This window comes from Stigmatopora nigra, chromosome 3 (assembly GCF_051989575.1).
Source record: "Stigmatopora nigra isolate UIUO_SnigA chromosome 3, RoL_Snig_1.1, whole genome shotgun sequence".
Classification (NCBI taxonomy): Eukaryota; Metazoa; Chordata; class Actinopteri; order Syngnathiformes; family Syngnathidae; genus Stigmatopora; species Stigmatopora nigra.
Genome location: NC_135510.1, coordinates 15109341 through 15121110, shown reverse-complemented (window position 1 = coordinate 15121110; position 11770 = coordinate 15109341). Strand labels below are relative to the sequence as shown.

At 37.4% G+C, this 11770-nt stretch overlaps 3 protein-coding genes across 4 annotated transcripts; 1 reads left to right on the top strand and 2 right to left on the bottom strand.

Moving 5' to 3' along the window:
- Positions 1 to 1131: 1131 nt before the first annotated feature.
- slc39a1 (solute carrier family 39 member 1) lies at positions 1132 to 6381 on the bottom strand. The gene is made up of 5 exons (XM_077713934.1): positions 6263 to 6381; positions 5637 to 6037; positions 4408 to 4538; positions 3914 to 4228; positions 1132 to 1919 (listed from the first exon to the last, which is right to left on the bottom strand). The coding sequence occupies exons 2-5, from the start codon at positions 5749 to 5751 to the stop codon at positions 1566 to 1568; spliced, it is 915 nt and encodes a 304-aa protein (XP_077570060.1). The 5' UTR covers positions 5752 to 6037; positions 6263 to 6381; the 3' UTR covers positions 1132 to 1565.
- Positions 6382 to 6561: 180 nt separating this feature from the next.
- tmem208 (transmembrane protein 208) lies at positions 6562 to 8975 on the top strand. Its single transcript, XM_077713910.1, has 6 exons — positions 6562 to 7024; positions 7411 to 7506; positions 7645 to 7704; positions 7780 to 7916; positions 8016 to 8100; positions 8594 to 8975. Exons 1-6 carry the CDS (start codon positions 7019 to 7021, stop codon positions 8729 to 8731), a joined length of 522 nt encoding a protein of 173 aa, XP_077570036.1. The 5' UTR covers positions 6562 to 7018; the 3' UTR covers positions 8732 to 8975.
- On the bottom strand, positions 8303 to 11241 carry LOC144194687 (coxsackievirus and adenovirus receptor homolog). Of its 2 annotated transcripts, none has more exons than XM_077713909.1 (2): positions 11112 to 11241; positions 8303 to 10112 (listed from the first exon to the last, which is right to left on the bottom strand). In XM_077713909.1, exon 2 carries the CDS (start codon positions 10097 to 10099, stop codon positions 9242 to 9244), a length of 858 nt encoding a protein of 285 aa, XP_077570035.1. In that variant the 5' UTR covers positions 10100 to 10112; positions 11112 to 11241; the 3' UTR covers positions 8303 to 9241. The 2 variants fall into 2 exon arrangements, with proteins under 2 accessions (XP_077570035.1, XP_077570034.1); XM_077713908.1 differs by lacking the exon at positions 11112 to 11241 and adding an exon at positions 10695 to 10796 and having other exon boundaries at positions 8304 to 10112.
- Positions 11242 to 11770: the final 529 nt, after the last annotated feature.

The window sequence follows — 11770 nt, the reverse complement described above, 5'->3', positions numbered from 1 at the left end:
GATTTTGTATGTAATTGCATGTTCCCCCTGCGTGGGTTTTCTCCGGGTACACCGTTTTCCACCCGCATTCCAAAAACATGCATCGTAGGCAGGTTGAATACTCTTAATTGCACCTAGGTATGAGTGTGAGTTTGAATGGTTGTCTGTCTCCTCATGCTCTGTGATTGGCTGCCCACCAAGGCCCCGTTTGGCGTCCAAAGTCAGCTGGGATAGGGCTCCAGCACCCCCACCACCCTTGTTAGCAGTTCAGAAAATGAATGAAAACGATTAATTCAACCAGAACCTAAAAATAAGTGCCTGTCATTAAATATGTATGTTGAACACAAATTAGAAAACATGTTATTATGACAGTTCTCTGTATTTATTGAGACTATAACAAATAAGTACATTACATTAGTCTTACTTGTTCTTTTCAAAAAGTGCAAATAACAATCATGATTTCTTTTCATTGCATTGTTTTCTTTTGGTCACAATATTTAAGGCATCAGGAAAGACAGCTACAATGATGCTAGTGCCCATAATAAATCAAACTTAGGTTTTTTTCAATCATGTGGGCAATAAAGTAGAATCAGTTGACTAAAAAGTCATTGTATTAAAAAGACAGCATAAAACAGATTTCATGAGGTCAGTGATAGACTAGCAGCAGCAAAGACAAAAAAAACTGGAACTACCATATTTTCTCACATATAAGCCATATTTGTAACAAAAAAGGATGACTGAATCACAGGTATGGCGGCTTGTATGTGCACAAAATGTGCTATATTCTTTTTCTCCAGTAGGTGTCACCAAAGTAACATTTATTATTTGTTGGTTATTTTCTGTTTTGCGGTGAGAAAACAACCATTACTGGATGACTGAACTCATATTGAACCTAATAATGTGGTTTTGATTCATAGTTTCTCAGGAATACAACATTATGATTTTTCTTAATTCTCCCATCAATTTAACACATTTGTACTCCCTATTAAAACCATGAATATAGGGGTGAAATTTGCAAATTGGGAACAGCTTATATGAGAAAAATTGTAAAATTCAACAATTTTATGGCCATTTTAAGGGTGCATTTTTTTAACACAGGGGGCGGCTTATGTGCAAGTAAATACGGTACTTAAAGCAACAATGAAGGCACCGTTAGAGCAAAACCTTTTCATTTGATTTCAATACAGCACATGTAAACACACAAAATGAAATTGCTGATAATGTAACATAACTAGATGAAATTATGTTCCTCAAGGTTAACACTCGAGTTGAAATTGAATGCTAGTCATGTGAAAGCTCAGCCATACTGTGTTCAACTTACTTGATCAATAAACAAGGCATTATCACATAAAACTAACAAACTAAAATAGGCAAAGTTCACAAAAAAAAAACATATTTTTAAAAGTATAATAGTGTCTAAAACAATCAAGCATTGTTACTGTGTTCATTTAAAAAATCTTTTGTTTGAGAAAGGATTGAAAAGTCAAGTGCCGCATCCAAAACGCTTTCTTGGCGTGGAGGGAAAAATTGTCACATTAGTTACACAAAGCCAACGTCTTGCTTCTTGACTTGAGGATCTGCTGCTCTCAGCCCAAAAATGTGAGTGAGCCCATGACACTGAAGCCCAGCAGGATGAAGAGCACCTTGAGCAGCTGCTTCCCGGGAGAGTTGAGCTCATGTGGAAGAATCTCCAGGAAGGTGATGTAAATGAAGGTCCCCGCAGCCATGCCCTCCAGGATGGATTGAATGAGGGTGCCGGCGGCCAGCTGGGCCTCAATCACGCTGATGCCGATGGCGATGCCCAGAGGGGTCATGACGGCGAATACACCGATGTAAGCGGCCACCCATGTGGGACGTATTGCACTCTGAATTAGCTTGACTGACAGGCTGAACACGATGATGGTCTTGTGGACTAAAATGGCCATGCAAATCTCCAACACCTGCATAGACAATTATTCATTCAAACCGGGAATTTCTTCAACACTCTTAGTAATTCATTTTTAATACTCCATGTGCCCCGAGGACAGAAGTTGATGAATTCCTCTATCGTCATTGACTCTTTTTTTGTAACGTGACAAGAAGAAAGCAATTAATTACTCATGTCCTTCAGGTCTGAAAGGAATATAACCTCTTTATATTCTGTCCTCAACATTTTCCCTGGCAGTCAAATTGCAGGCTATATTGTCACTATATTGGTGCACTTAAGTTATATGGGGAAAAAATGATCCTTACTATTAAGCACTAGCTAATTGCTATTTACATATCATGTTCTGTTCGTGTGCATTGGTAGATTCTGCAAAAATAATAATTAAAAACATGGCGGACAGACTTCATTTTGGTTTGTTGATGGGGAAAATCAGTTTTAGAGCTATTACCGCATTTCACGCACTATAAACCGCACCTTTTTCCATTTGAAAGGTAGTCTCATCTTGAAATTCAGGTATCATAATAAATTCCCGGTTCTCCAGAAGAAAACATGACTTGAGGCGTTCACTGGCAAGTTTCATCTTGACAAGTGGGCTTTACCATAATTACAACATCACACAAAGACAGCGTAATGTAATGTAATTATAATAATCGATGTCATACTGAAATGATTGACATGAATGCAATAATGGTGACTAAAACGCAGACCAAATTGTGGACAAACTGAGATCCCTGTTTCTACACTACTTGAAACAATATTACCCCTGTTACTATAACATTGTGAGAACCCTTCTTTAAACATTTACTCTTGCTTATGAGCCTGGAATGAAGGGTAATATATAGCCAAAAGGTCCTGAGGGTCTTGTGATGGCCATACCTAAGTCTCATGACCACAAGATTCCTTTCTTGTCTTGCAATTGAGCAGAAACTGGGAAGTCCTTTTAAAATGTATATCTAATGCTTTTCTGACATGGACATAAAAGTTGACTCTTTTTTGCCAAAGTTAGATTTTTTTGGTGGTTTTTCGAATGTATGAAAAATCAAGAAAACAGAATGGGTTTAAAAAAGGAAAGAATCTATATTGGGCTATAACTAACAGCAGAATGAATTATTTTATCAATAATTTGATATATTTATCATTAAGTTAATTCATTCAGTTAAGGCATTTTAAAACTCAAGCCCATAAATATTTAGATTGTGGCAGATGTCAAAGTTGCACAATTTATCCTCAACTGTTGATATAGTTTTAATGCATTACTTTTATGCATGGTAAATTAAAATTTGGACTAAGTTGGCCTGCTTGTGCCACGTTGTTTAGAATGGAGGTTGATTGACATGGGCAAAAAAAAAAATCTTTATAGGCGTACATATGTCAATCAGTAATTGAGATTAAAAAGGACGATGGAATAAAATCATATTTGTATGTTGATACCGACAATGCATTACTAAATGAGATATTTGTTTATGTATTTAAATGTTGGGAAAAATTGTTGAGAAAGTACTCCTGCTTCCCTCCGGTCCTGGTAATAAAAACAAAACTAGGGCAAGAAACACAGCAATATTCTTCCTACCTCCCTAAAAATGTTCATTTGTGCACCATCTGAATTGTGGGGCAATTCAAAAGTCTCACATTTAAAGAGTGTACCTTTTCCTTGTGTCATTTTTGCAATACATAGATTGGAAACAACACGTACTGCATTGCATGTTCATGACAACATTGCTAACGCTAGCGTTTCGTTTGTTAGCCTCTGTCTTTCTTGCTTGGGTTGCAACAATAAACATAGCTCGATCAGCAGCTCAAAGGTTGCGCTCGTCAATATTATTTATTTTTGTTGCAGTATCGTTTTTTAACCTCCAATCACACATTTTTTTTAATTGTTAAAATAAACAGTTAAAAATGAATTACTTTTCAAGATCTTCACAATGCAAAAATTAGACATTTTTTTAAAGAATTGACGGATTAATGGACAGCACCAGCTACCAGCATAGGTCAATTCTATTTTCTTACCTTTGAATCAGTGCTCTGCAGGCCAATAGCGAGCCCCTCAAAAACCGAGTGCAGCGACAGCGAGAGAAACAGCATCAAGGAACGAAAAGGCGAGTGGGCCTGAAAGTCAACGTGGACATGGTGGCCGCTGCTTTCTAGATCTGAAGTCAAGGAGGCAACGTGCATGTGGCCGTGGCCATTCCGGTTTTCCTGGACAAGGGGTTCTCGCTCGCCCAGAGTCCCACTGCTCTCACGACAGTTGAGGACAATCCTCTCCAAGATGAGGACAGTGAAGAAGCCTGCAGCCATGATGAACTCAGGGAGGGGGAAATTGGTCTATGTATGTGACACAAACAATAAGATAAGTTGGTCAAAATGTTTTGTTGAGGCACAATTCTTGATATCACCTACATATTATTATTGCAGTTAATGCCTATGAAACTTCTTCTCATTAAAAAAAATATATATATATATTTTAATGATTGTAATGCTACTGGATGTGTGTTAAAGTTCACCTCTATCATGTTGGATTCCAGCACAGCATTGATGTCTTCCAGATAATCTGGAATGATATCGAGCAAACATGCTGCCAAAAAAACTCCACCGGCAAAGCAGCTTATCAGACTCAGAACTGTGCGATGGGTCTCTGAAAATGCAAGACAAAAATGTCATTTGCAAACTGAAATATATCACACAAGCTGATTTGTTCATCCAATTTGATGAAAGAAATCGAACATAAACTAATCATATATTGCTTTCTCACATAAAAATATTGTTAAAGAATAAATCGATACCGTTATTTGGCATCCCAATGCTGATTCCGATAGCATGTTGTGTATGTATATATATATATGTGTGTATATATATATGCAGATATGAATGATATACCTATATATATATATATTTCACACCGCCTATATTAATCATAATTTTAGTGCCACTGTTCTGTCGATTTGGGCTCCCCACTGTTGACAGCAGCACAACTGGAGCCCAGCCCTTATCTTGCTATATTAATAATATTCCTATTTGCTGTTTTTGTGCAGAAGAAAGAACTACTTTTACCATTTTTACACACTTACATCAATGACATTGGAGTCAAAATGGAAGTTCATATCAGTGTTTTAAAAAGAATATTAATCAAAAAACTAGGCACACTCAAAACAGACAACAATACTTTGTTTAGACAGACATTTTTTAAATTAAATTAATAATACATTTTAAAAAAAATATAATTCTATGGACATTGGACTTGTTGGGGTCATGCGCATGCATGCTCAACAAAATCTGATGGAGGATTAAACCCAACAGAACACCTTAACAGTACTAGCTAGTATTGGTATCGGTGCAACACCAGAAAATATTTGCTTCATCAATAAATACAAGGTCTGGAGAAGTGATTCTTGTTGACCCCATAAAAAGTTCTAGAGAAGTAATACTTTCACTTCCACAATAGACTAGACTGACTTTTTGGACATGTTCACGATGAAACCTTCAGTTTGTATTTTGAAGAAATAATACATATATACTATATTTTTCCATGAAGTACTTATCGACAATTAGGTCATAGTAATCCCATCGAAATACTCAAAACTGATAAAATCACTGGCCATTACTCTAACGCAACCACGTGACTCTTCACTAGGAAAACTTAAGGAGAAAAAAACGTTATTTCTTTCCGCTTTGCGTATACATGTTCATACTAAAGTAAAAGTGAGATTTGATAAAAATAAATCATTCCACTCACCTGTCCCATTTGTATCTCGGAACCATTTGACTCTCGCGGGAATAAATCCGAAAATAAGGGTTAGTAGCAATAAAGCGACCAGAGCGCCTATTTTCACTTGAAGCAAATAATCCATCGTATGTCAAAGGAAGGCTCGCTGCCTAACCGCCCACGTATGAAGTTACTTGGAAGGCTACATAAAACTAATTTCACAAAACAAACAGATGATAAACCATAGTGTCGTGTCGGAGAATCAATCGCCCCTCCTTCTACGGCAGACGAAACAATGCTGGTGACCATGTAAACAGGCCGTCGACCTCTCGTGAGCGGTTGGCTTTTGTGCTAGTATGCGTTCACACCTCCGCCATCTTGGATGTGGCTTGCCTTGCAAATTTCCTTCAGAGCCATTTTAAACTAAATCTCTAAATGTAGAAAAAGGAGTAGAATATCAGTATGTTTTACATAAATAGACTTAGTAATTAAATATGAAAATGATTTCGTACTCAGGATTCATTAAAAAAACATTCAAAACAAATGAATATGAAAAACGGAGGTTGAAAAAAATAATTCTAAAAACAACCCCAGAAAATAAATTATTTTGAAAAAGAGTTTTAAAAAATTACAGAATTGCCGGAAATAAAACTTACATAAAACAATTGGGCTGTCTCTGGTACATAGTTTGGGATGGGGTAACTAAAAAATAGAGGGAATTTGAAAACTTGTTTTGTATATGTAAAATTACACTAGAGCAAAGCATCCACACAATAACATGCACAATCAAGGTTGGTGTTAAAGGATATTTTTTTAGCACAATTTATAACAGTTGTAAAATAAGAGTCCACTAGACTAGAGGGTAAACTTACACTAAATTTTATTTTTTACAGGCTTTGCATCAGTCATGTGACAGTGATGACGTTTAATTCCCGCACCGGACATGCTGCTCCCAAGCGCATCAGACGGTAGACACCACCTTATAGACTAGAGATCTTGCTTTCTGTAACCCAACAGAGACAGCCGTGGTTGCCTAACTGCCATTTTGCTTCGGAAAAAAATCCATAAACATAGAACGCTAGACAACTTTGAAAGTTATATAATATATTTTAAACCTTTTTGAAATGATTAGTTTGTCATAGACTTCAAGGATCAGTAAATTAAATATTGCACTTTAAAGCCATCTGGAGATGTTTTTGATCCGAAATGGCCGCCAATCGCTTTCGCCGCTGACACCATGTCGAAATATCTCACATTTTATGTAATATCCACGAGTCGAGCGCTGATGTGTACAAGATTTCTTACTGTAACAATTTTGTCTTAAGTTTTCAATGCAGTAGCTTAAAGGTAATACAGGGGGCCTACTGGACGCCGTATAAAAAATATAGTGGAAGCGACCACCAGTATTTCTAATGGCGGTAAGGTTTCACACGTGTATACTGTATATCTAAATATATATTTTTTGCACTGACTCTAGTATTGTAGCGTCGGTTGGCCACGTTTGAGACCAGTGAAATATCGCTCCGTTTACATGGAGCACTTTTTTTTTTTTTACCCCTAAATAGTATTCCACAATTCTACACCAATGCATAAACATTCAGGTGTATTTCTCTTTTTTATGGGAAGCAAATATTTTTACGGATAAACTAAAAGATATGATAGTGTGTTGTATACAACACTGTAAAGTCGGAAATACTTTCAAAACAAATTTGCAACAAGCGAAGAATCAAAAGTATTTGAAATCATTCATTCACAGGAAATTGTAATTTTAACACCTTTGGCTTATTTCCCCCCTTTTTTGCAGCCCAAAGGAAAAGTTGGTACGAAAGGCAAAAAGCAGATTTTGGAGGAAAATGAGGCAACCCTCAAGTTCTACACAAGAGTCATTCTGGGAGCCAATGTAAGCCCAAATCCTGTATTATTATTTTTTTTACCGAAAAGCTATTGTCTCAAAAATGTCACCCAGATTTATATTGCATGACAATATTCAGCCTTTGCGTAACTCCAATTACTAACTTTCGTCACTGATTTTGCATAGGCCATCTATGTTGCTGTAAACTTTTTGATCTTTTACAATTCATCTTCATTTTGGACATGGGTGAGTATTGCAGTCATAATCTGCTTTTCTGGGCAAACTATTCTCTCAAAATTTTCTTTTCTCGTCCCTTTTTAGCTGTTGTTTGCATTTGCACTAGCTGTGTATGTAGGGAGTTACCGTTCCATGTCCACAATGGCCAAACCAGTCTTTGCTGATGATGGTAGTCTCCTTGATGGAGGAATAGACTTAAACATGGAGCAGGGAATGGCAGAGTGAGTTATCATACAACATTAATAATCAGCTTTTATTTGCTTACTGTAGTATGACTTTTCAATATATACATATATATATATTTTTTTTTTTGCCTCCAGACACCTTAAGGACATCATCCTACTCACAGTGTTTGTCCAAGTGCTCAGCTGCATCTCCTCATATTTTTGGTATCTCTGGTTGCTGGTAAGAGATGAATACTAAAAATGTATTTATCAATAATTTGCTTGATTGTTTCTGATTCCGCTTTAGTGTCATCCTAGTTTTTGTCGACCTTGCAGGAGTGCTCCATCTCTCACAAAATTATTTTTTCCATTCTTAGCCTTGATGTTCTTATGAGCAGCTTCTCGCATCCGCTGTATGCTCAAATTTATATTTGCCTCGTATATTAAAGAAATATTTGCCCAAAAAATTACTCGTATCTCAAATTGCTCGCATGTCAGGGCACTCTTATCTCAAGGTATGACTAACTGCTTTTTCTCTTTTTAAATCCAGACTCCAAACATATCCAATTCAATGATCATATCCAACGTGAACTTTTTTTTTTGTATTGCTTCTACTTTTTATTTTGCTTTTAATCTATGCTTTGTTGACCATTATTTTGTATTTGTAAATTCGGTTGTAAAGTGTTCTTAAGTGTCCCGAAGGCCCCTTTGAAATAAAATGTATTTATTCCCAGGCGCCTGCACGTGCCGCTCACCTGTTGTGGGTGAACATTCTCGGCCCCTGGTTTTCCGCAGAGAGCCCTTCAGCACCGGAGGAAGTGAACGAGAAAAAGCAGAGGCGACAAGAGCGTCGACAGATGAAGAGATTCTAATTTTGCAGAGCAAACGAAGCAGTTTTTTTTTTTATACACAAATGATCAATGATATCATCCTAAACTATTATCTAGAACACGTTTTGTATATCAATTCAATGCAAATCTGACTAGATTTGCTGCTATTTCCATGTTTATTTTTCTTCCTGCACTTAATCCAAGTTCCTTGTCCTAAATGACAATTGCTTTGAACTCATGTAAAATTGTTGGCGTGAATTTTAATTAAATGCTGCAAGTCATGGGATGTTTTAGTCTATGTTGTTTTTTTTTTTACTGCTCAACAATGTTTATAGTTTGTGAGTTACAAAAAGTTTATAAAAATCATACTTTTTATGAGATTTTTCCTACGATTACATGGTCAAACAGTGAGATAGTCTTTTTAATGTCGGGCTCTTACGTTTATTAGATGCAACAGGAGTAAATCAAAATATATATACAATGCGATTCAAGACAAAATGAATATTGTCAACGTGAGTGATAATTGCAATTTTTCTGTTGTCTCACACAAAATTATGTAACAAACGAAAGAGAAATGTCCCGTAATTGCAATTTTCGTCGGCAGTAGATAACAACACCGACGACAATTGGGACAATGACGATGGTGCTAACAGTGGTTATAATAGAGGCCATTGCACTGGTTGTCAGCAACTGTGGACTATGACAATTTTGATCTTGGAGCAACGGACAGCTGAGGGCCAGGACACAGTGTTTGGTGGACACTATGCTTTCCACCGTGCAGCGATAGCTTCCACACTCCCCGTGGGTGACGTTGGTCAAGTGTAAGGTGCTCCCAGTTGGGCCCGCAATGCCTTGATAAGTCAAGACCTGGTTTCCGTCGGTCTTGCTCCAGGTGTATTTCAAACCTTCGATGCTGGGATGTGGAGATGTACACTCCAGCCTCATTCCGTTGTCCTCTTCGTACATACGGCACAGAGGATCACTGTGTGGCTCAATCACCACCAGTGTGACGCTTCCTCGGCCGTATTCTGGCATAATCTTCACAAAACAGTAATACGTTTCTGTATCCGAGAGACGAACATCTTCTATGATGATTGATCCGTCACCCTTTTGGGGATTTGACGATATGAAGCGGACCCTCCCCTTCATCGGCTTGTACATATCAGCATACAATACGCCCCGATTGAACCAAATGATGGGCTGCTCTTGGTCCTTAGACATGATCACCCATATGACCTCGCTGTCCGGGTGTGACTTTGAGTTGCTAGAGAATTTACAAGTTAGCTGGGCAACGGACCCAGTGGCGGCGTAGTAAGGGCTCTTTCCCGTGTTGATTGTCAGTGGACATGATGGAGAAATGGTGCTAAGCACTCCCAGGAGGACAAAACGCCAAAAGAGGCGGCACATCATTGTCGTGTAAATCCTGCCCAGAATAAACAAGAGTACATTGAGCCCAGTCATGGGAAAATTTGCCTTATTAAAGGAGTAGATCAATGAGTAATTCATACACCAGCAAATAAAATCATTGGCTTAACATTAGCATTTAAAAAAGTGTCAATGTGTACAAAACAGGAATAATGCACAGCACAAGAACGATGACATTAAATGTGTATTTTGCATTATTGCAAGTGGAAAAGTCAAGCGGCAGCCGGCGGCCACGGTAGCTTTGTCCACTCTTGTTCGTTTTGTGTTTTGCGGCTTTTATGTTTTAATGATTTGATGATTCCATTTACTTTGATTTGCTTTGTACTTTGTGCCTTTGCTTTGCTGTCTATTCTGTCTAATCACCCTCTTGCTACTGCCACAATGTAATTTCCCGAATACGGGATGAATAAAGTTATCCAATCTAATCCAATCAGTCACCAATGTTTACTATCAAATGATAAAAAAAAGAACAAGACTTGAGAATTATTTTTTTTCATTTTATATGTAAAACAAAGGAAAGAAAACTTATATACAAATACACAACACAACTATATTGTAGTTGAATAAAAAACGTACTTACCTGCTTAACCCTATGCTCACCAAGTAAAAGTGGTCTACTTCCTTGGCATTTGTTGAATAAATTATAAACATATGGAAAAAAAACTGAGTTTTTAAAGGCATGAGGTCATAAAGGGCCATATGTCAGAAGATGAAGCCTTTGATATACTCTAAAGACTTTCTTTGTCTTACTGATGACATCACAGTTTTAAAAATGGAGGAAATCAGATCAATTGAATTACTGATGGCATCACGCACTTTTAAAAACTGCAACATTAAAGCAGTTTGTTGTTGTTTCGTTCTTTATTCTGTATTTAGTTGAAAATTCCGATTTCATGTAGAAATTTCCTATGGTTTGATGACATATACATCATCGTGGGTGCTAAAATGGTGTTTCATGAAAGATATACTTTTCCAGAAGTTATGCATGCTAATTTACCTGAGGTCAACGTGAGCCAAGGCGGGTAGTAATCATACTTGAACGCACGATGGCGGTGTTTCCCAGCTCAAGTTCCACATAACATTTTTTTACTACATCATTCAATCTCTTGATCGTATCATATTGTCATGCGATCTACCAACAAATAGTACGTCGTCGATTGACGTATTAAGCAACGTAATACATTGTATCAAAGTGTCATTTCTTCAGCCTTAATAGAGAGAGAGTGATATATATAGAGAAAGAGCAAGAAGAGAGCAGCTATTTAATTGAATGGTTTTATTGTCATTATACAAGTATATTCATTCATTTTCATATTATCTAACTTTCGAATGCTTTTCAAATAATTTTAATTTCAATTCTCATCTCAACTTTGCTTACTGAACCGCTTTATCCTTATTAGGGTCGCAGGGGGTGCTGGAGTATACCCCAGCTGTCTCCGGGCCAAGGAGACAGACAACCATGCACACTCACACCCATACCAAGGGGCAATTTAAAGTGTCCAATCAACCTATCATGAATGCATGTTTTTTGGAATGTGGGAGGGAACCGGAGTACCCGGAAAAAACCCATGCAGGACTGGGGAGAACATGGAAACTCAACATAGGTGGATTTGAATCCAGAACCCCAGAGCTGTGAGGCTGATGCGCTGGCCACTC

What these genes read in the sequence shown, in the direction of transcription:
- LOC144194687 (XM_077713908.1), bottom strand. Translation starts at nt 10,795, where the DNA reads ATGCCTTTAAAAACTCAGTTTTTTTTCCATATGTTTATAATTTATTCA. An exon ending in GTGAGCATAGGGTTAAGCAG is followed by an intron (nt 10,113 to 10,694) that starts GTAAGTACGTTT and finishes TATTCTGGGCAG; the next exon opens with GATTTACACGACAATGATGT.
- tmem208 (XM_077713910.1), top strand. An exon ending in CATCTTCATTTTGGACATGG is followed by an intron (nt 7,705 to 7,779) that starts GTGAGTATTGCA and finishes GTCCCTTTTTAG; the next exon opens with CTGTTGTTTGCATTTGCACT. An exon ending in ATGGAGCAGGGAATGGCAGA is followed by an intron (nt 7,917 to 8,015) that starts GTGAGTTATCAT and finishes TTTTGCCTCCAG; the next exon opens with ACACCTTAAGGACATCATCC.
- slc39a1 (XM_077713934.1), bottom strand. Translation starts at nt 5,751, where the DNA reads ATGGATTATTTGCTTCAAGTGAAAATAGGCGCTCTGGTCGCTTTATTG. An exon ending in CCGAGATACAAATGGGACAG is followed by an intron (nt 4,539 to 5,636) that starts GTGAGTGGAATG and finishes TTGCATTTTCAG; the next exon opens with AGACCCATCGCACAGTTCTG. An exon ending in TGGAATCCAACATGATAGAG is followed by an intron (nt 4,229 to 4,407) that starts GTGAACTTTAAC and finishes TCACATACATAG; the next exon opens with ACCAATTTCCCCCTCCCTGA.